Raw genomic sequence first — 22822 nt, forward strand, 5'->3', positions numbered from 1 at the left:
ACAACCCTGATAATTCCACAAGTTAGAACCTATGTTGAAAAAAATTATCTTTAGGCTTGCTCGACTTTCTAAGATGAGTCTTATGCAATGCAAGACAGAAAAAAACCAAACAAACCAAAAAAAGAAACCCCTACACAAATGCTCAACACACAGAAATAGCTTCCTCAGTTTAACCACTGATGTAAGCTGCAGTCACAATGGTTTTAAGGATACTGCCGATTTTTCTGCTTCTGTCAACATTATCACACTCGTATTTAGTCCCCCTTTCATGTGACCAAAAAAGTAAATAAATTCCACAATGAAAGGATTACACAGCCTGTAAGCAATAATGTCTTGCTGTAGAACACACCAGAGCAGACACTCTGCTCCTCTCCCTAAAACAAGAGCCAGAACAGCCCATGCTTTTAGATCAGCAGAATGAAGGCTGCTGCTCTGTGAAAACTTCTGTCCTCTTCAGTAAGCAGATGTTTTAAACTTCTTTCTTTGGCATGAAGACTGTAGAAAAAGAGACTCAGACAAGGCTAACTTAGCAATTTTAATATTAAAGCAAGCTCTCACAAAACCTACTATACTTCAAAACTCTGTACCTTTAGACCCTTAAAGACACAATTTTCTCCACATATTTGAAGCTCACATTTAAACCAAACTATCCTTCTTTCTTTCCTTGAAGTGGTTGATAATATTCTCAAAAGTCAACTACATAAGTAACTGCAAATTGAGCAGCCTTGCTGCCAAATTCCATGTCCTTAAGCAATTCATGCTTATGTACCAGCTTTACTTTCTGTGAATGTCACAACTGATTCTCAGACTGAAGCATCCCAAGGCAGGAGGGTGCACCAACAGGCCTGTCTCAGGCTTATGTCAGGTAAGAGTGAAAATTTCTCATGTCACTGCTAAATGAAATTAAAAAGTATCAAAAAGTGCAGTTCATTAGCTATCGCAGCTCTAGGGAATAAAACATAGACCTAACGGTGTAGAATAACCTGCGTGAAGCGATTCTATTACCGTGGGGGGAAAAACGCAATCAACAAAGATTGAGGTGATGTGAGATCACCCGAGCACGAAACGCTGCCAAGAGCCTCCAAGTTTCAGGGCCATCACCTGCAAAGCTCTTCACCGTGAGACACCTGTGCGGGCAGTACGCGACAGCGGTGTCCCCACACCGAAACCACGGTAAAATGACTTCCAAGGAGCATCTTCGGAGACGTGTTTCTGTGACTACAAGGAACGGAGACTCTCCATCCCGGGCTGACCTGCCCATGTCCCCGGAGAGCCCCCGGTGCCGGTGTGTGGGGAGGGCAGCGCGGCGGCCGCGGGGCTGCCCCGGGCGCGGGCAGGGACACGGACACGGACACGGACACGGGCACGGGCACGGGCACCTCAGCCCGGCGCTGTCGCCCTCGAGCACCGCCCGCACCCGGGGTTCGCGGGACGGGCTCGCTGCGCTCCCACCCAGCGCCCCGTGTCCTACAGAGACAAAAGACGGACCGCGGCCGCCGCAGCCCCGCGCTGTGCCCGCCCAGGGCCGCTCCCGCCCGGGTCTCCCTATTCCCGGGCACAGGCACCTGCGGCCGGGCGGCACTTCGTTCCCCGCCCGCGGCGCGCCCGGGTCGCGGCTCAAGGCTGCCCGCTCGCCGCCCCTCGCTCGCCTTCCCTCGCTCGCCTTCTCCCTCCCTCCCTCTCCCACACACACGGACACACCCCCGCCCCGCCACCACCTGACAGCGGCGGGGCAGCACTGCGGGGCGGTGGCGGCCGCACAAAGCCCGGGCCGCCCGGGCAGCCCCGCGCCGGTCCCACCCCGCCCCGGCCGCAGCCCCATCCCGGTACCTGTGCCAGGGAGAGGCGCGCGGCCATGCTGTTCCATCCCCCCGGCCGGGCCGCAGGAAGGACGCGCCGCGGCCCCGCCACTCGCCGCTCAACTTCGGCAACTTCCCCAGCCGGCCCCGGGCAAATCCCGGCACCGGATCCGCGCCCGCCCGCCGGACGGAGCCGGAGCCTCCCCCGCCGGCTCACGGCGGCGCGGCCGCCAGCAAAACCGGGCGCGGAGCACAGGCGCTGGAGCCGGAGCCTGCTCGAGGCGGCTGCAGCAAAAACACGGAGCCGGAACCCTCGGCCTGGTACGGTGGCCAACATTCCTGCTCCTGGCCTGCCCTTACCTTCCCTGTTGGCCCTGCTTCTGCTGGAGATGCTTCCAGCATGTTGAACGGTTACGGTTCTCCAGTCTAGTCATGACACAGGTGGGGGAAGTCCCAAAACAGGAGGTGCACCAGGTCTGGGCTTGGTTGCAACACGTTTGGGCACAGGGCCCAGGAGGAAGTGGCGCGTGAGCCCAGCAGGATGTCCTGACCCGATGCATCCTCTCCTGGCTCTGCAGCAGCAAGGAGCAGCCCTAGGCTCAGCCTCCTGCCTCCCTCCACTCACTGGAAATCAGATGCCTGCCCAGGCAACTCTTGGTTGTATATGTCCTTCTCCTGACTGTTTGTACTCAGGGGAACAGTGGGTCTTCTTGGAGGGGGAAACCAGAAGAAAGGGATGAGCTATCCTTATGACAGGAGAGACTGAGGCAACACAGGCAGCAAGAGAACGAGGAGCAAGCTGGAGTGGGAAGCAAACTGCACCACGTTCTCCAAACCTGTGAGAAATTATGGTGTATGGACTGGCTCAAAACGATACTCGTGTCACCACTTATTCACCTGCTCCTCCTGTACCTGCTCACTCCCACACACTGAATATTTCACTCCTACTCTGAGCTCTGCCCTACCACAGCACACATCAGTCACTGAGAGCAGAAAGAAAATGTTCCTATTTTTATACTTCACCCCAAGATGGATTAGGCACAAACTTAAATTTGAAATACACATTGGGAACAATAAGAGAAAATCACCTGAAGTCATACTTGATGATTGGAAAGGTTTCCCAACATGCTTTGTTTTCTTTCTTTGTTCTTAATTCTCTACCACCGCATTTTTTTCGTCCTCCTCAGCTCAGTTCCATGCTCATACCCCACCTCTGCATCCCATCATTCCTCAGCTGGCAGTCATCCTGAACTGCTCATCAGCTGCCATGAAACATGTGGAATCCCTCCTTCCCACCTCCTCCCTAATAAAGGTTTTATAAAAGTACTGCTTTACCGACCTGCTTCTCAGTCATTTTTTCAACAAAAGAAAGAAGACATGGAGGGGAAGAATATAAAAACCAAACAGAATGGACATAAAAATATTCACACCATTCACATACGCACTGTCACGGCTCTACTCCACGTAACACTTATTCTCTCCTAAGTAAAATCCCTAGAAAACACCACAGGCTTTTATAATTCCAGGCTGATATTTTTCTTCTTTGATTAAAATAAGAACACTATCCCACCATAATTAATACCTGGAAATTAAACTGGAAGATTGTAAAACTACAGCTGTGTCTCCTGGGGACGGCAGTGTTTGAGGCCATTAGTATTTGGGAGGGGGCCTCTCGGTAGGGATTTGGAGGTCCAGGGTTTCCGTCGGCTCCCATGATCTCATGTGTGTGCCCTTTGCTCTTGCAGTTGTTTTCTCAGTCTCTCAGTCTCCTCTCCAGGACAAGGAGAATGGCTACAGCTTGGCAGGGACTGGTGGCCTCTCAGGAGAGAGGTTACACCCAGGCTGATGTGTTCTCACTGCAAACAGAAGGCAAATGCAAAACAGGAACCTGGGACCCAGCTCTGGAGCTAGAGGCTTGATGTGGAGAGCTGCTATGAGGACGATTTTTTCGGTAGGCTGTCTGGTTGAGCAGATGTGTTCTTGCTGCTGTTCCCTTTCTCTCTGCTGGGTATTGCATCAAGTGTTTCCCATCCAGTCCTGGACTAGACCCTCGGGTGCAGCGAGGCTCTGGAATAAGGGTGCTCTGGCCAAATGAATGCTCCCAAGGGCCTGACCCTTCCTGGAGCCTCTCGGTTAGAAAATACACACAACAACAAAACCCACCATTTTGTCCCTCAAACTGTGAAGTGTGCAGCAGTCCACTGCTCCAGAGAGCCTTTCCATACTGCTGTGGAGCTCTCCTGAGCAGAAGCAGCAGTTGTACTTGCAGCTTAGGAACTTAAGCAGGCAATGCCAGGTATGTGGTTACGTACCTTCATCCTGGCAGTGCCTACAGCACACTTGGCTCCTCTGAGAGACAGGTGGACTTTCAATCCTCACCCATGACCACTCTGTCCACAGTCAGAGGGCAAGAATAACTCATGATAACCACTGTGGCCTCTTCAAATTAAAATAATAATGAGTTTCATACAACCAATGTTGAATTAGTGTGGTCATGTTGTTCTTGATCATTCTGTGCATCTCACAGACAAATTGTCCTGGATGCCTCCAACCACCTGAGTTAAAACAACCAGCTCAGAGTCTCAGATATCTCTGTAACAACTACAACAGCACTTGTCAGCCTCCTGACAATAAATCATTGTACTGCACGTTTGTACAAATCTACAATGACAGCTCCCAGAAGGAAACAGCTCTCTGCTTCTAAGCTGGAGCTGAAATGTCATCACCTGACATCAGGTCATAAAACTGGACTTCATACTTATTTTCTGCCAAGAGAAAAATTACAGCCACTAAAAACTGTTGGTAGGTTTGCAAAACAATGCCCTCCAACTGCCTTTCTGGTTTAGCCATGAGCAGCTCACTAGGGCTTGGCTAGGGCGGAAGATCTCCTGAACTCTGGAATTAGGGGACTTTCCAACTGTACCTCTCCTGCATTTGCTCCTCAGTGGAAATCTCATTTTTCTATCTCTCCCTTACAGACCCCACAAATACTGACCTTTTGCAATATCTTCTGCACTGAGTATTGTTTAAGGAGTGATAGGATTCTGTGCTGGGTTTTTGGGAAAGCTTGTTAAGAACATAAGAAAGTTAAAAGGTCAATGAAGTGTGAGAACTTAAAGTAACAGTTTCATCTTATATCTTTTCACTTCAACACCAATACTCTTGCAGGAAATGTGTTTATCTGTAATTTGCTCTGTAATAACTGCTATATGTTGATTTTTTTGTCACAAGATCCTCTATTACAGGACACTTGATACCAAAAGGACATGGAAAACAGTATTGGCATGCTAATATTTGTAAGTATAATAGGATTTCCTATGATTCTAAGCACTGACATTTTGACAAATTGGTACCAGATCTCACTGATTTTTATTGTTTCTTTAGAAGGACAATGCATAAGGTTATGTCTACACTGGACAGACAAGTGACTGCTAACAAATCAAACCCAGCCAAATGGTTAGTGAAGGCTGGGCCTTGCTGCAGTGCAGCAAGCACAGCAGCAGCATAACCATTTTGGTACAAATCCCCACCGTAAGACACTCTGTAAGAGGATAAAGCAACTTGTTCTGGTACAGTTGAATTTGAAACCTGTGCTGCAGCAAGACAGTATAGAAAGGCCTTACATCAGTCAGGGTCAGACACCAATGACCTCTGTGTTTCATAAATCTCTTATGATCACCAAATGTGTTTGTTAGTAAAGCAAACACGCCTAAGAGCATTTTAATCATATCCACTGGTTTCCCTGGAAAAAGTGTCCATCCTTTCCTTTCTTATAGCCTTGTTTACCCCATGGATGAGCACACAGGAAGCCCAAAACATCACACAGGCATTTAGTATGACTTGTTCTGCTCGTTCTAGGAAAAGTGTTACTACAGCCCATGAGCACTGGAGGTTGAGAGGAATGACTCACTCCTGCCTCCTGCATACCTGAGCATGGAATGACGTACCCAGCCCTTTGGAATTCCAGAGCAAAGCAGATTAGTAGCTCCACTATTGTATATACAGAATCAGGGATCTAAAGGTCAGAAGGATTAAACCATTTTGAGTTTTTCAGAACTAAAGGAACCATGTGCATGAACACATAAAATCCTGGCTTAAAAAACAGCCACTGTTCTATGGTCAAAGAACACAGCATAAGGGAACCTGCTCACAGGTAAACAGAGACTGTCTCACGTTGCACAGGGTTCAGAGAGCCCAGCGACACCCATCCTCCTGATCCCAAACAGCATTTTCCCACACCTGGATTATTGAGAGATCCCTCCTGAGAAACGAGGAAGATCATCATACAGAACTTGGATGACCTTTGGACTGAAGGCACCTTTTATCAGAAATCTCAGGGTACTTTCCAGGAGTAGTGGCACAAGCTGGTTTAGGGAGTCACGTCTGCAGGCGTGCCTTTAACTAGAAATCACCCCAGGATATGCTTTATGTGCTCTTTACATTTTATACACCTGCAAGTTTTCTAGACAGAGGGTTACAGATAGGCTGGTATGTTTTAAGGCCACAAAAGAACATTACAATCATACAGCCTGACTCTGTCTGACCTTCCTTCCATAGAGATCTGTTAATTTATGGGGGTTTTTTTGCATAAAACCTGTAATGTATGAGTCCTACAGTGTATCTTCTAGCAGCATGTCTAGTTACTAGAGTATGTACAGTGATCATTATGAAAACTGTAGAGGAATGATCTGCTAATTCCTCTCCTGCTGTGCTCTTGGCTTCTTAAGGTGGTTTGTGGGCTTTCAAAGTTTTAGCTGCCTTGAAAGTGTTTCAAAGTGGGTTGTGAGATGATTAAATTTATACAAAACTGTAACAGTATTAAAGAAGCACAAACTAGGATATTAAGGTAACTGCATATTTCTTCACCTCTAAATTGTTTTCAGATGTTCAGAAATACTTTAATATATCTGAATTTAACTTCATCTGGCAGAAACAGAGCATACTATGGAATAATTGTACCTCTTTGTTTATGTAAAATGATGTCATTTATACTGCAAATATTCAGAATCCCAAAGGCGAAAATTATTTTTGAACTGTGATAACCAGAACAAACAATCTTGAATTTTTATTAAGAGATTGGACTGTTATAGTTGAAAATAACCTGAATAGGGCTTGAGTGAATCTCTTCAAAACAATTACATTTGATGGAAGAGATGGCAAATCTAAAATGCAGCAGTACAGACCCATCTATGCCATTTTAAAACATACACAATTTATCTTTTCATTAAGACTGTAAGCATATTTTCTCAACCTAATTTATATGAGCCAATTTCATGGGGCTACACCTCATGCTGCAAAAGAATAAGAGAAAATGTTGATATACACAAGAGGTCAGCTTGACCTCTATGTAATTAGCTGGGTGACAGACAGCAGAGTGGCATTTTTAATTCAAGACCATATTTGAAACCCAGAAAAATCTTCAGTAGGCATTAATTAGACATGATGTCCAGCTAATGTAGCAGTTGGAGATTTCACTGCTCCTTGAACAGCTTAATACATGTTCTGACAGAAACAGAACAAGCAATATCACTGCTGAAACAGCATCAGTCTTCATTATAAATTAAACACATCAATATTGTAGTGTGTGCTGTATATTAAACCAAAATGAGGGTTGAAAACTAATATGTTTACAAAGTAGCAGGCAGGAAGGTTCCTGCCACCAGTTTCTTCTGCTCCCTGTTTCCATAGGCATGTTGTCTATACTATAAATCCAGGGAATGTATGGCTTGCCTTTTTGAAACAATTATAAGATTATTATTTTTTTTTTTAGAAAATATTAAAAAATATAATCTACATACTGAATTCCCAACATTCCCCTAACCTAGAACTAGTTCACTCTGTACTTTGTAAAGATCATTAATTAATTTCAAAATTATAAGATACAAGAAGTAATTAGGTAAAAGAGCATATTATTGACTATTTGATAATTTTTCTTCTCATGAAATTGTTTGTCTGTAAGACAAACTCATGACTATTTATGACATAATGCCATTTTTGTAGCATTATTGTAAATCTTGATACTAGCAGGTGTTTCTTACTGAGACTTTCCTTTCCTGTCCTCCTAATTATTTTTATCTTCTTATATATTCTTACCTTCTCAATTTCCTTTCTTACTCATCTAGTCTTAATTACAATCATAACAATGTAAATGGTTTGGGAAATACTAAAATAAAATAACACTGATGCAATAATGTTGGTCATAAGACAAAAAAAATAACTATCCCAAATCACAGTAACCTACTACCTGCAACCCAGTTTTCCAGCTGAGCAACAGTTCAGGCACTAACGGCAAAACACACATTCAAGACAACACAATATTTGTGTTTAATTTTACAATAGTAGCTAAAAATTTTCTTAAATCATACAAAGGAGACTGCAGGTTGCACTTTGTGAAATCTATCAAACACCACATTGCAATGTTCTTTCTGCAGGCAGAAGGAACTTGGTGTGAGTCTTTAGGAATCTCCACAGACACTCCTTCTGCTGCACTTCCCCTTCTCAGAACCACAATCCTGCTGTACGGCCATAAATGAGAAACCACCATGTGGATTATTTTTGATTTACAGCTCTGCAGCAGGGAGAGGAATCTCTTCTGTTACTTGGCCAACTATTGCACAACACCAGCAGGCAAAATGTTCCCTTAAGTGCAAAACATGTAATCCCACTGGTGTCAACATGTAAGAGTAAGGAATGTTGCCTTGAAACCTCTCTTTGTTTTTTGGACTACTGAGTAATTGATGTGCAATTATATTTTTTCGTTCTTCTACATCAGTTTGGTCCTATGAATAACAGAATGTAACTTGACCGATGAAATAGCACCTAAAATATTTTCCTTTATGAAAAATGTTTTAAACACATAAATATGACTGCTAAATATCAAAGACTGAATATTCTCTTATTGCTGTAAAGCACAAGTGTAGTAAATATTCACAATTCAACATATGTTCTCATTTGGTTAAACACACAATGCAATTGAAACACAAAATATCCTTAAAGATAACCAAATTATTTGCTTAATGACTGATCTAACTGGTTTTGTTTGGTTTTTTTTTAAGATTGAGTTGCTGAAGTAATGCAGCAGTGATTCAGCCTTAATGGAATAGTTTAAGGTGTGCACGTGTCTGGTCAGATGCAAAAAGGTATTAATGGAATTTGAACTCCACCAGCTGACAAGGACTTGCTCACCTCTGTGTCACCTTATGTTCCTATCCTGTTATCTGTAATAAAAGGTATTTCATCAGCTTCACCTGTTCAGCAGGTGAAGCTGATATATCTATAAAGAGATATAGCTATAGAACAGCTACAGCTATGAAAGTCTGGTGACCATGCATAAAAAAAGTTTCTTTAAGTGAGTTTTAGTAGCACTTTAAAAAGGCATGGAAAATACCTCCAGTGTAATAATCACTGTGACTGTGAAAACTACATCATGTTCACAACTGTTTTTCAATCAGACTTGCTCAGTTTACAAATAAAATTACATTTAAATATCTTCTGGTCTTAAAAATGCACCACAGAATCTGGAAGACTCTGTTAACTCCCACTGTTATTGGTAATATTAATTTAAATAAAATGCACAAAAGCTGAGAAGCAATTGAAGAATGTATAGCTATCTACAGTAGATTACCAAAATTACTGATGATGATGCACAAGTATCAAACCATCCAGATTTTTCAGATTCCCATATCAGTTTAATTTCTCAAATCAGTTTAATGACAAACAAATTTGACCTTCTTTAGAAGGACAACCCCCCCCAAGGTGCTCATGTGACAAATAGATATGAGGTATAAAAATGACACAAAGAACACTGAGGTCAAAAGGAGATAAGTATTGAGGTTTTAGGTATAAGACAGAGGAAGAAGCCATATAAGCTACGTAAGGTTGGATAGCTGGATGAGTTTTGCACAAATAGAGGATGTATTCTTCCTAAAAGAACCTCCTTGATTCAAAAGGCATTCAAACTACATCCAAAACTGAAACATTCTTGATTGTCAGTCTCTTCCTGTCTACTGAAGATACAGAATTTGTTCCTGTTTAAATCAAGTTTACCCCAATGATTTTCCTTACAGAAATATCTGTAAAAAAATCATTTCACGAATTTCTGTCTCCTTTCCTTGTGATAGCATTAATGATGGTAAATTACATACATACAGATGAGCATGAGAAAAAAATTACTCCAAATTCATCAGTAGAGCTACTTAATTAACTGTAAAATGAATATATAGATGAGTTACTTAATTTAACTCGACTCAATTCTTATAAACAGGGAATAAATCCCAGACTAAAAGTTAGCTATGGGTCTCCTACACAGGACTACAGAACAAATCCATTAGGTAGATGGCACAACTGCCAGCCCAAAAATACAAACCATACAGGCACCTTGTAGAGATCAAGGTGAAGAAAACCTATATTGTTGTATTTATAAATACAGGTATCTAGTTACTAACTAAAAGAATGAAACAGAAGATCTTGGGCAGGGGTTTGTGGAGGTTTGTTGTGTGTTTTAACTCTATTTATCATGTTCATCGGACAACAAATTGGAGCAGATCCTACAGTCAGGAGGCTTGAAAGGAGAGAAGTACTCAAAGATTGCTTCGGGATATGGATGAGGAAACTTCTGATAAAGTCTCTGACAGAAGCTTGGATTGCTTCCTTGGGTTTCTAAAGCACTACATGGATATGTTTCCAACCAGGTAACTGGAAAATACTGTATTTTTAAGCTAATTCCTACTTCCAGAAATGTGGTAGAGGCAGGACAGGCGGCTTGGCCCATACAACAACTGGCACAGAGGAAAGCATCCAGATGGCATTAGGCTAAAAGAGTTCTCCTGCCCAAAACAGCACCTACGTCCTTGGCAGCTTCTAAAACCAGCACAGAATCTGGCTCTCTCCCCTTTACCATTATTATACAGCTTGACTTTCATACATATCTGCAGTTCTGTCCCCTGCCATTATGGCTTTGCAATCACTTCACAAATTGCTCATATGGGAAAAGCATTTATTCTACCAACAGGATTCAAAAAAGCAAAATTTTCATCAGACTTCTTTTTTCTTTCAGGTACCTCAATTTTGTAACATTGATGGAATAATGTTCATCAATTCCTGTAGCTCTTTTGGGATTAATAATTTAAAAAGCAATAGAACTTAATACTTGAGTGAGCAATGTAATATAAAGATCTATTTTTGAGCAGATGAGCAGATGAAACATATTACAAAAAGTAAAATTCCTAAAATTTTAGATGTTGCACATTTAATTGCACAAATGCAATTATGTGATTAAATGAACTGTGTGTGCCACTTCAAGCAGGAAGAAATATTTCCAAGCACCTGACTCAACCTAATATCATAACTAAGTCTCTTCATGCATATTGAATAAGATCTGCCCAAACAATACAATATATCTACATGTGGTCAATGCTCTGTTCACAATTTATTATAAACTATATTGCTTAAGTCTCATCCTCATCTCCAGAGTTCTCAAACTTTGATGATAATGCAAACAGTCTAGGGGGTTGACTAATGCGAACACTTATAAAAAAAGAAATAAAATTATCTAGAAGGAGAATCTGTAACAAAATTACATTTATCCCTCCAGTCTCCTGGCTGGTTCTCGATTTACCATTCCTTCCATCACTGCCAAATTTGCTTCTCATATACAACTGCACAACTGCTATCCAAGTCCAAAGTTTCAGTGAATTCCATGAAGAGCAGATGGTCTTCTGCCAGTATCTACTGCTTGCAAAGAAATCTCTATCTCCAGCCAGCATGAGATTCAGCAGCTGCAACAGAGCTGCACAGTGCTGATGAGAGGGAAGTAAAGTGTGTTCCCCTGAAAACTGGACAAGGAAATGCCTAAAACTGCAAGCTGACTGAAAGAGTAAAAGGAATTGAGTCAGCATTCTGGGGAAAGGAAGGAAACAGGAGGGGTGGAACAAGCAGTATATTCTTTAAAAAAAAAGTATGTTCAAAGCAGATGACATATGAAAAAGACAAGTGCTAGTAGCATGCCATAAATAATACGAAATTTACCTAATGTACCATTAAAGTTTATGGATCAAATCCTCTTTCCTGGCCAAGAAGTACTTAGTTGGTTATAGCATTCTGATTCACTACCCTGTTCACCTCTAGCACTGCGATGGGACCGGAGATGATTCATTAATGGAGGGAGCCAAATTGAAGCTTCTCTGCCCTTAAATCCCTTTAAGAAATGGTTTAAGTGGGCTGTAAAGCTGGTTAATATATTAGCTCTTAGTCCAGTAAGAACTTTTCAGTCCAGAGAATTTCCTGAACCTTAGGTGGTTCTCTCTTGTTTTGCCCTGACAGGGGCACAGGACAGTGAACGTGGACTAAGGCTTTCCACTTCTAACCTCCCTTGGGCTTCTCCAGCTGCTTCAAGTTGTCCTAAATAAACAGAGTTCATTTAGATGTGTCATGCACATGTACACGCACGTTCGTATTTACACATCACTAAACTGCAAATCCAATTGCAATTTCTTGTGTTCAGGGGAAGTGTCTCCCTGGGTGCAATGTGCCCTCCGAGCATTCATAATCTGGAACAGACGGCTCAGCAGATGAGCTGCCAAACACACAAGGCCAATTCAAATGCCATCCAAAAGTAAAAACGAAGTGGGATAAAAGTTTTCCTTGTCCCATTTTAGATTAACAAGGCCTATCTGCTTGAAAGATGCTCCTTTCTTATTTTCTGCCTTGTTCTAGAAAACAAATTCAGTTTTACCGGCTACCAAGATTTTATAAAACATTTTCCAGTTTTTTGTTTGGCTTTTTAAATAAAGCTCCAGACCCTGGAGTTAAGAGCTTGCATGAGTTATTTGAGCTTTAATTAAAAAAAAAGCCAACAAGAAAACAGCAAAATATAGGACCTTTCTGGCCTTTAAGGTTGCCAAGAAAAGCTTGAAAATTAAGGCTGAAATGAACCCTGAAGGTTCAGAAACCAAAATTCCTTTTTAACTTATGCTTTGGTTGGAAGAACTTAAGCATACATAAATAATTTTCAATGCCTGGGATATAAAGTCTACTGATTTCCCATTTAAACAATCTGATACATGGTACCAGAGAGTTCTTCCCAGCCTTTCCACAGAGCTCTCTGCCCAACACACAACTTGCCTAAGTGGAGGCATTGTTCCTGCTGGCATTATTGTGCCTTAGGCAATGCCTTCACTGTAAAGTCAACTTAATTTAAAGCTACCATATGTCCTGATTTTCCCATATATGCCATTTTTTTCCATCTGGATTTTTTCCATGAGGGTACACACACATACAACTATGAACATATATATATATATTTATGTCTATTATTTTGTCCATCTCCCAAAACTGTATCTAGGTGCCTGAATTTCTTAACATCAGCAATCCTGACACAGGATTATCGAATACATGCAAAAACCCCAGAGAATGGCAGATTTCATACTGCAGAGTTTCTCTGTACATGAAAAAATCAAACATTTCCAAAAAGTAATTACACAGTCTGAGCACTCACACTACAGAATATGCCCATGTTGCTGCTGGGAACAGAAACGACAGCCATCACTTCAGTCAGCCAAGCACCACACGCTGCAGAGTATTACCTGTGCTTCACACTGCACCACCAACACCACACTGATTATCCCCTGAAATGTCTGAAGTACTACAATACTACAGCTAAGGATTTGTGGGTGTAAAGGAGTAAAGCTAAAAACCACAAAGAAATCGTAAGTTAACTCCACAGTCAAGACAAAGGGTTTAAGATTGTTCCACCACCTATAAGAAAAAGAACACTGTCCTCCTTGTGCTTTAGAAATTCAGTGCAATCAGTAAATTTAATGCAATGACTCTGTAGTAATTAAATGTATGAGACATCACCCCTGATATTTAACAGATTAAATTCCCATCCAAAAGTGCAAAGTCAAGTAGATGCAACATTTCACAGACAGAATGGGTTAATGTTATCAATCTGTAAGTGACAGTTGGATCAGGGAAAACTGTGGGTAGGATTTTGTTTTGTCTAAAATTGTCAGATATGTAAGCCAAAATCTGAAAGACTGACAAGACAACAGCTCACTTGCTACTGGTTTTGCTGTACTCAGAAGAGCTGCATCTTTTCTCTAGTTGGCAGATTAGAAACAGCATAATTAGAACTAGTCAACATAAACCAGAGAGTGTAATACCAATGGAACACTCAGATCCTCCTCCCTGCTTATGGAATACAGATAGCAGAGCTTAACTGTAGGTATTTACATGCTTTAATCTCTAAGTCAGTGTGATAAATTTTGCTCTTAATTATGTACATGTAACCACATCAACACCAAAGCAACACACAAGTATGAACAACTTTTGTCCTGTTCAGCCTGAACTGGAAACACCCGACTAAACCCGTGCTTTCCTTTGTTGGTAACTTATTTCCAAAGGCTTAAGGCTGCTGATCTGCCAACTATATTGCACAGTTGACCAATAAATTAAAACAATTTCTTGGGTATACCTCAATGAAACACACCACAGTAAGAAATTACAACATCCTAAATATTACCAACCTCAGTTTATCTAAGAAAATCAAAGTTTCACTGTACACTGCAGACTATTTTTATAGTTAGACTTCCTTGTAAGTACATTCCTCACAAGTTTATTTTCAAAAACTAATTCTCTTGGGCAATGGAAAACAAATGATGTAACTCTCCATTTTGCCAGCTGTCCAGAGAATTCAGTTAACTCCAGTAGCATTTAGAGATTTTAATATTAATGTTACTGTAGCATTTGCTTAGGAGTTATGTTGCAGTTACTGCTCAAATTAAATAGTTTATCAGGGCACTGGGAAGTTCACAGACTGAACTTTTGAAACTTGGAAGCGAATAAATGCAACAAGGCCTGGATTTTCTTGGCTTACAGAGTGAGGAACAGAGCTGCCCTGTGTGTGCTGCTGCCTACGAGCTGAGTAGGATTTCCTTTGTTTCAGGCCATGACATCTGGGTGTATTTCAACAGTTCTGAGCAACTTCATCTTCAGTGAAAGTCAGCAAAACTGTTCATGTTAGAGAATGGGCAAAATAAGGTCTGACTACTGAAATGAAAAATTAGGCTATGATATCATTAAAGATCCTCACAGAAATTCCACTCTTTTACTGGAAAAAAAACCCCTAACAACCCAAAACCCTCCTTAAAAGGATTTCTATACAGTCCCCCAGTGAAAATAACTCCCTTAATGAAAATAAGAACATAATATAAAAATAGGAGTAGTGGCTCAGAACAAAGGTCTAAAAACAAAGCCTAAACAGCCCAGTGTCCTGTCTCCAGCAGTGCCAATAGCCAGTACCTATGGAAAATGGTAGGAGTGGAGCATGTAGTGAGACTGCCCTGGTGTACCTCCCAGACTTCCAATGATTTTCAGCTCAGAAGTCACCTGAGCTGGAGTTAATTGTTGTGAGTGGTTGCTTTAGTCTAGACAGCAGCTTAATGTGTCCTATAACACGTCCCAGGCTTTAGTCTTCATAGTGCTAAGGTTGGAATCCTAGCCAGGGTGTGCTAGGGCTTTCCCTAATCCTTGAACCTGGGTTTTCTTCCTACTGACACCAAGCTGCAGGAGGTGCTGCTGTGAACCAATTCTCACTTATCTGGAAATCAGATGTAGCTGCATTCTGCATGAGTCTGCTCCTTCACACATAGATGGAATAGGCTCCTGACAGCTCCCAAGAGCTGTCACAGTAGCAAAGCACCCATCTGCTTTCCAGATCAGGTCCAAGTGCAGATAAGGATTTTGGGGAGCAATCTGAGTTTGTTCTGCCAATTCTGGTGGCTACTTATTTTTCTTCTACTAAGTCAATTCTCCCCTTCTTTGTTCATTTCTCACGGAAGAGAGAGAGAGTTGAGTAGGACAAAAAAAATAATTTCTGCATTTTTGATTTCATCAGAACAAGGAGGAAGCAAATTCTTTAAGTAGGCTCCAAAAAGGATATTTTAATTATCAAATAAGAAGGAAAAACCTTCTCCAATTTTTGATAGGATAAACCTTGCTACTTTTGTGTCTCATCCTTATACAAGAAACAGTAACCTTAAAGAAAAATCTTTTTGGCATCCCAAAATGAAGGTAATATTAATTGAGGGCTTAAACGGTATATAGGACTCCTCCTACGTACAAATCCTTAGAGTGATGCTAGACCTAAAGAAAAATGATTTTACCTTAAATTCCAGAAGAAAATGTAGAAGGAGACAGAAATTGATTCTAAGAGGGGAAATTTAGTTTTAACAGATATCCTTTCATAGTTTCAGCTATGAAAATAAAACGAGCACTAGAGGCACACATTTTATATTACTTGTGTTTTATGATGGATTGCTCAGCTCTGTGTCTCCTTGACTTAACTTCTATCCTTCCTTTCATCTCCTTAGATTTCCCACCCAGTATCCTAAAAATTACCATGGTCAGACTTCTATTACTTACCTGGACAAAAAAAGACGCCCCCCCTCCCAAAAAAAAAAAAAAAAAAAAAAAAAGAGACAGACAGAGAGGGAAAAAGATATTTTTTCCTCCAAATTTTAATATGACTTTGTATCAGAGAGCTTGGATACTGTTCATAACAGCCTAATTGTATGCATATATTTTTGGGACCTATTGTATATGTATATACACTAGCTTTAAATACTACCCTTGATATTGCTGTATCTATGAATAACAAATAAATATCACATATAAAGAAAAATAAACACAGGATATAATCCTTATGATTAGGGACAATACTCTAAAATATTAATTGAGTTCTTACCCTTTCCCTTGCTGAATTTGCTACACATCAAACTCAACTGTAAAAGTCTAATTTTTGTGAGATGATGATGATGTATGTATTGCATTCTTGCAGAACTGACTACAAAGAGCCAGTAACCTTATTTGAAACACATTAATAAGCCAAACACCATGAAAAAAGCGAAAGCTTTGGGAAAAGAGATTATCCTTATTTTCTTTTTGTACCAGTGGGCTGCATACCACAGCTGCAGTGAAGGGAACATTCCAGTTGAGCAGCATTCCTCCATATCTTTTCAAAGTCCCTGTGGAGGCTAAAGTAGAAATCACTTATTTGCGGTTGAGAAAATAGCAAGGACTTCTGCATTAAATTTTAAATGAATCCCGCCCAGAGGATGGTAAGATGCTTAAATCAAATGATGAGAATTACCCATCTCAGCAGTGCATTAGGAGGATAAAATGGGATTCAGCATGCTGTGAATCCTCAACTCCTGTACTCAGCAAAGAATCATAGACTCATACAATATACCAGGAGGGAACAGATCTCAAGGATCATCTGATCCAATCTTTCTTGGCAAAAGCACACACTAGACAAGATGGCACAGCACCCTGTCCAGCTGAATCTTAAAGGTGTCCAAGGCCTGTAGATCTCAGGAGTAAATTATGATGTTATAAGTTTTATAATAAGACTACACAAAGATTACAGTGAATTGTTCGCCCTACAGAACTCATTCCAGCATTTTTCTAGTTGCTAGATTGATATCCAGATTACCAGAGCTCAACTGGAAAACAGCTTGTATAACTGCTTCTTCAGTATAAAGCCTGGGTAATTTTTAAAATTATTTTGGATTAGATCTATACTATGTTGAAGTTACAGCATTTTTTAGAAGCTCCTTTCCATGTTAAATTTATATTGCTGTTAATGCCTACACCTCTGAACACTGAAAGATCTCAAGTGTGACTGGAATATGTGGGAGGAATTCTCTGCCCTCTGTTTAAAGTGAGTGCAGAAGATATCCACATTTCTTAATGGCAAAGCCCCTCAGGAAGTTCAGAAATGTACTTAGAGAAATATTGCGTCCCAAAATGTCAGGTTACACCTCCTGCAACTCCCAGATAATGTTGTTATGTCAAACTGTCCTCCAAAACTAATTTACTCTCATGAGAACACGCCAAAATTCAAGTTTTGTTATTGTTGCAGAGCTACTCGACTTTCTAGTGTCCTTAAAATGTGCTTCCCTGTAGACCTTGTAACAGGATTTGGTCATTAAGTGAGTCACTGGAATGGCTTAGCCGAGTACCTTCACGCCCTGTTTTTTAACACGAGCTGCAACATCTGACAAACCCCTCCCAGTCCTGTCAAGTGTCGGTGCCAGCGAGGTGAGTCAGCTGCGCCTTTGCTGCATCATCCCCCTGACACACAGCACTAGAGGGGATTAAACAACTTCAGGCAAACCAAATCTTAGTTTCAGAATTATCCCTATCCATTTTAAATGCAGGCCTTTCTTAAATGGTGTCACATTTTGGCTGAGCATATTCCACGGGTTTTGGGGAAATGGCTCCAATATGCTAACGCTTTCCAGTGCAGCTCTAAATGTGCCATGAAAGGATGAGAATCTGCAAGCTAATAATCTTTAAACAGTTCAAAAAGAAAAGTCCCTTCTCCTGTGAACTTATACCAAACACAGCAATAAGCAGAAACAGAACAAGGCTTCTGAGACCTGATGGCTTTAATTCCATACAACCTGTGGCAATTTGATTTTTCCCAGTGTATGCTAATATGGAGTCATTTAGAAGACTCAGAAAGGTCTGCTTACCCCTCAATGAGGTACCTCATCCCTGACCTAAAGGAATTTATGACAATTCATTAAGACCAGCTAGAAACATGATGAAAATGGAAAGATTTGGGAAAATTTATTTCTAATGGCTTTTATTTCGTAGAATCATACAGGAATTGGCAAGAAAGGTGCAAGAGAATTATCTGTTTGCTTCAGAAAGCAACCACTGTCTTCCTCCCACTGTCTGGCTGATTTTTTTAATAAACATTTGTATTAAAACCCATGACAGTGTAATAAATCTATTCAGAAAATGTACTTACAATGGCACTTACTGTCATACTTGATTTAATTATCCTCTTTGAAGAATGACTGCTTGTAGGGTGAAGGTGATTCTCTCCCATCTATCTTCCTCTCCATAACACCCTAAATCAAACATAATTCTGAAGAAATAAAATAAAAAATGTTTAGGCTCTGACATAGTTCTTATTCTTATTGTAGTTGGGATGTGCATAGAGTGACTAGAAAATACCTTTAAAAGACAATAGCAGGAGACTGAAGATGACACAGAATGCTCCATCTTCTACTTGATTGTACTTGTTTAGTGCCTTTGTTACCCATAAAAAAATAAAACGGGAGAAATTTTTACTTGAATGAACAAATAAAAGACATCAGTTACCAACAAGCAGAAAAAGAAGCATTCACTATCAGGCTAAAACATAATTTCTTAATTATGATGATTGTGTTGTCAGTAGTTGACACACAGTGACCTGATAGGACAAGCAATACAAAATTAAACTACCAGCACATTTCTGAAGTGGGAAAAGAAAATGAAACAAAATGTTACTTGTTCTCTGCTCAAATGGCTTCCTTATGTTCCTCAAAACCCCAAGCAACTGCAGCTGCTGGGAGAACCTAAAGCCACTTTCACTGCTGCCAGTCACACTCCCAGACACCCTTAAGGAAACCCACAAGCCACAGCTTCATCACAGACGTTCTTGAAAGTTAGTTCAGCAATAATGTCAGGAAAATTTACAGCACAAAAGCATTTCCCTCTTAAAGAATCAGACATCCAGTATGCTCCTGCTTCCCTGTTCCCTCCACCGGTATTTACTTCGATCAGCAGTACCTTCCTTTTGCCTAGAAACCATACAGATTTACACTGTAATGGCCATAACTGTAATTTATTTGACAAAGGAAAAGGTCATAGAAGTTTTTAAAAGGAGGGTGCAAGTTGGGATGTCCTGGAAAACACAGGAAGGACTGGGCATATCTCAGGTTTCCCCCTACACTTCTGCTGGGACAGTCTGAGTATTCCAGAAGCCACTTCATGGACTAAACACTATGGCTGGGACACCACGGAAGGATAATTTAATTGAGGCCTCTGTGTGGCAAGAGGATGGTGCTGGACAAGATTTTCAGCTGATGGAGCAGTCTGTGAAACAAGGTAACAGCTGCTGCCTTCTCCTCTGTTCTGTTGATCTCAGTAGTACGTTATTCTCTCAGATGACAGTAAGTACTAAATGTTACAGAGGGAGACATACTGCTCTGATTTGTGTCAAATATGGAGAACATCACAATAAAACTGCCTATAATTACAGAAAATAACAGCTCTTTGTTACTGTTCCAGATTGGATTTTGATGGAACATGCTAAAGCAAAATAAATTCTTCTACTAAGGAAGTTACTCACTCACTCCTATTTGAAGTCATTTTTTAATTGAAAATCATTGTTGCTGATGATTTAAAATACAAAGCATATAAAGAGAGGTTATACCACAGTTGTGGCTGACTTCAGTTTGATTTGTTTAAATGAACTAAAATGGTTGCACTTATCTTTCAAAAGAATTCGAATGGGCCCCTAGAATCATTATCAGAAGGATCTAACTAATTAAGCCTAATCCCTCAATAATGCCCTCATGATCCATGTTCAATACATAGGGGTGTAATCTGATAGACACAGAAGACAGAGCATCCTGGCATGCCATGAAAGTACATAAACCTGTATGATATTGTACCCTGGATGCCCATAGGTAATTTCATATGTATTTATTTTAATTTGTGTTGGGTGTTTTTGAAAAACAATGATTCTCTGATCTCTACCAAATTACCTAAAGAGAATATCCACATTACATTACTAAAAGAAATCTTGAGTTGAATTCCCCTGTAACACCTGTTAACACAACTTTTCCATCTACTCTAGGGTTTTTAAGGTTTGGCTAAATTGAGCTACCTAAAATACATGTTTTTGCTAGTGGAGACAAATCTCTGGCACATCTCCCCTCAAAAAAAAAGCCGAAGAGAACAAAGAACTAGTAAGATATTCAGCCCAAGTTCAGCAAATTCATTCTCTGGCAAAACAAGGTAAATAGAAAGCTCATCTGTGGAGAATTTCTCATTGCAGATGCTCTGCCTACACAGTTAAGCCAAGGGTTTTTTTTGCACGAGCTCTTTGCATTGTTTCAACTCCTGTGGTATAAAACAGCCAAAGTAGTGATCTGAGATAATAAAGCTCCATTCCAGCTACAGCTTTAACTGGCAGCACTAGTAATGTTCTGGCACCATCTGATGTTTTTTGTTTTGCTTGCCTGGGTATAATCTCTAGGCAGCCAGGCTTTGTTTAGTCAGTGAAAACTAAAGAACAAAACAGACTACTAAGGTCGTATGCAGATTGAAAAAGAATGTTATCTAAATTAACAAGACGGGTTTCGATACCAGACTGTGTATTAGGTACCTTAAACTGGTAACCTTGTGCCTAAACACACCACCAGGTGACTCCAAGGGGCATCATAAAGTCAATGCTCTTAATTCCGATCGGTAACAAGATAGTAGCAATGTGACCTGTAAAATGGGGAGACAATTATATGTAGGTAGATAGACAGACAATCTAAATATTTCTTATTTTTGCAAATCAAACACGCTGCCTTTGAGTGATTCTTTTTCACAAAAGGGGCGATTTTCTGTTAAATTTAGTTTAACATAGTGTAAGGTTGCAGTGTTGTAAGACACTAAAGCTCCTTCAGCCATACTATAAAGGCATTTTGATATTAAAATAATAAAAAAGGGCTATATGTGGGGAAGGAAAAAAAGTTATTTCATGGATATGTCTCTAAAGACTGCATGACACAAACCTCATGGTAAAAGCACTATTTCTGCTGCTTCATTGTTGATCCCCAGGAAGGAACATGAGTATCACTGTAGGTCCTTTGAAGTTTTTATGTTAAAGCACAACTCAAGTTCTTTACTCAAGTGAGAAGAGACCAGTGCCAAAGCCATGCCTCGCACCGAACAACAGATTTGCAATTGTCTGTAGCTCCTGGGGAATTCATTCCACATTCTTGGATCAGTCCACAGGAAAGCTGTATCACGTTCAAGCCTTACCCTCCAAAGGTTATCTCAAGAGCTGGATGTTTTTTGTACACTCTGGCCATGTAGCCCCTTCAAAGGAAGATCCTCAGACCCCACTGTTAAGCCCGCTTTGCCTTAACACTTATGGCACTTTGGTCAGGAAACAACCGAGAGGCAGAGGGACAAGCACAACAGCGAGAGGAGCTAAAAGGTTCCAAATGGTGCCAAGTGCTTTAGAGAAGGAACGACGAGGTTCCAAGTATTTTAGGGGACAGGGTGACGCCCTCCTGCCCTCACACATCCGCAGCGCCGCGCCCTCACCGCCTCACAGCCCTCTTCCGGGCCGCGAGGGGAAGCCTCGCTCCCTCGGGGGTGGGATCCCTCAGGTAGCACCCCTAAATCCCAAACCCCAATCCCCAAACCAGATCTCCTCACACCACAGCCTCCTGACTCCCGCCCTCCCCTCACGCCCATCCTGGCCCCGCCCCGCTGCGTGCACAATCCCCGCCCCCCGGGCAGTGTGGTCCGAGGCCCCGCCCCCTCGGTGCGTGCCCCGCCCCCTCCCCGCCCGGCGGCTGCCGAGCCGCTCCCCCGCTCCCCTCACCGAGCGCGCGGCGGGGCCGGTCCGGTGCCTAAGATGGCGTCTATCATGGAGGGCCCGCTGAGCAAATGGACTAACGTGATGAAGGGCTGGCAGTACCGCTGGTTCGTGCTGGACTACAACGCCGGGCTGCTCTCCTACTACACGGTGAGGGGCGGCGGGCGGGCCGGGCGGGCGAGGAGGCGCCGGGAGAGACCGGCTGGGGCGCAGGGTGGGGGCGGGGAGGGGACTCGGGGCGTGCGGGCGCCCGGGCGGCCAATGGGGAAGGAGGAGGCGGCGGGAGCGGCCAATGGGAGAGGAGGAGGCGGCGGGCGCAGCCAATGGGGCGGCGCTGCGGGGATGGAGCGGCGGGGGCGGGCGGCGCTGTTATTGTTGGCGGCGGGAGCGGCCGCGGGATCCGCCCGGGCAGTGCCGGCGGCTCCGGGGCCGCGCTCCCACCGCCGTCCCGGGCGACCGCTCAGCCCCGGCCGGCCCGGAGCCGTGCGCGGTGCTCGCCGCGGGCTGCTGGGTCCCGCTGCTCCCCGCCCTGTCCGGCGGGAGCTTGCCCTCGCCCCGGTCTGGGGGCTCAGCCCAGCCGGGGGGC

At 42.2% G+C, this 22822-nt stretch overlaps 2 protein-coding genes across 6 annotated transcripts in view; one reads left to right on the forward strand and one right to left on the reverse strand.

Annotated features, from left to right (window-relative positions):
* Nucleotides 1–22392, reverse strand: part of EPS15 (epidermal growth factor receptor pathway substrate 15) — a 68925-nt gene extending 46533 nt beyond the window's left edge. The window contains exons 1-4 of one of the 3 annotated variants that reach the window (XM_039380575.1): nt 22243–22392; nt 21025–21131; nt 18825–18900; nt 18616–18735 (exon numbers count right to left, since the gene is read on the reverse strand). In XM_039380575.1, coding sequence (XP_039236509.1) covers nt 18616–18696 — 81 coding nt within the window. In that variant the 5' untranslated portion in view covers nt 18697–18735; nt 18825–18900; nt 21025–21131; nt 22243–22392. Of the gene's footprint in view, nt 1–1830; nt 1940–18615; nt 18736–18824; nt 18901–21024; nt 21132–22242 lie in introns of those variants that run through there. The other 2 variants (XM_039380574.1, XM_027739409.2) reach the window with 2 other exon arrangements.
* The window catches only part of OSBPL9 (oxysterol binding protein like 9), a 59679-nt gene continuing 59075 nt past the window's right edge, over nt 22219–22822 (forward strand). For all 3 annotated transcript variants that reach the window (XR_003544129.2, XM_027739411.2, XM_027739414.2), the window contains exon 1: nt 22219–22386. Coding sequence is in view for 2 of the 3 variants with exons in the window: in XM_027739411.2 (XP_027595212.1) it covers nt 22276–22386 (111 nt within the window). In the remaining variant the exon portion in view is untranslated. The remainder of the gene's footprint in view (nt 22387–22822) is intronic.

Source organism: Pipra filicauda, unplaced genomic scaffold, assembly GCF_003945595.2.
Source record: "Pipra filicauda isolate LSUMZ 115617 unplaced genomic scaffold, ASM394559v2 scaffold19_size4547281_pilon, whole genome shotgun sequence".
NCBI lineage: Eukaryota > Metazoa > Chordata > Aves > Passeriformes > Pipridae > Pipra > Pipra filicauda.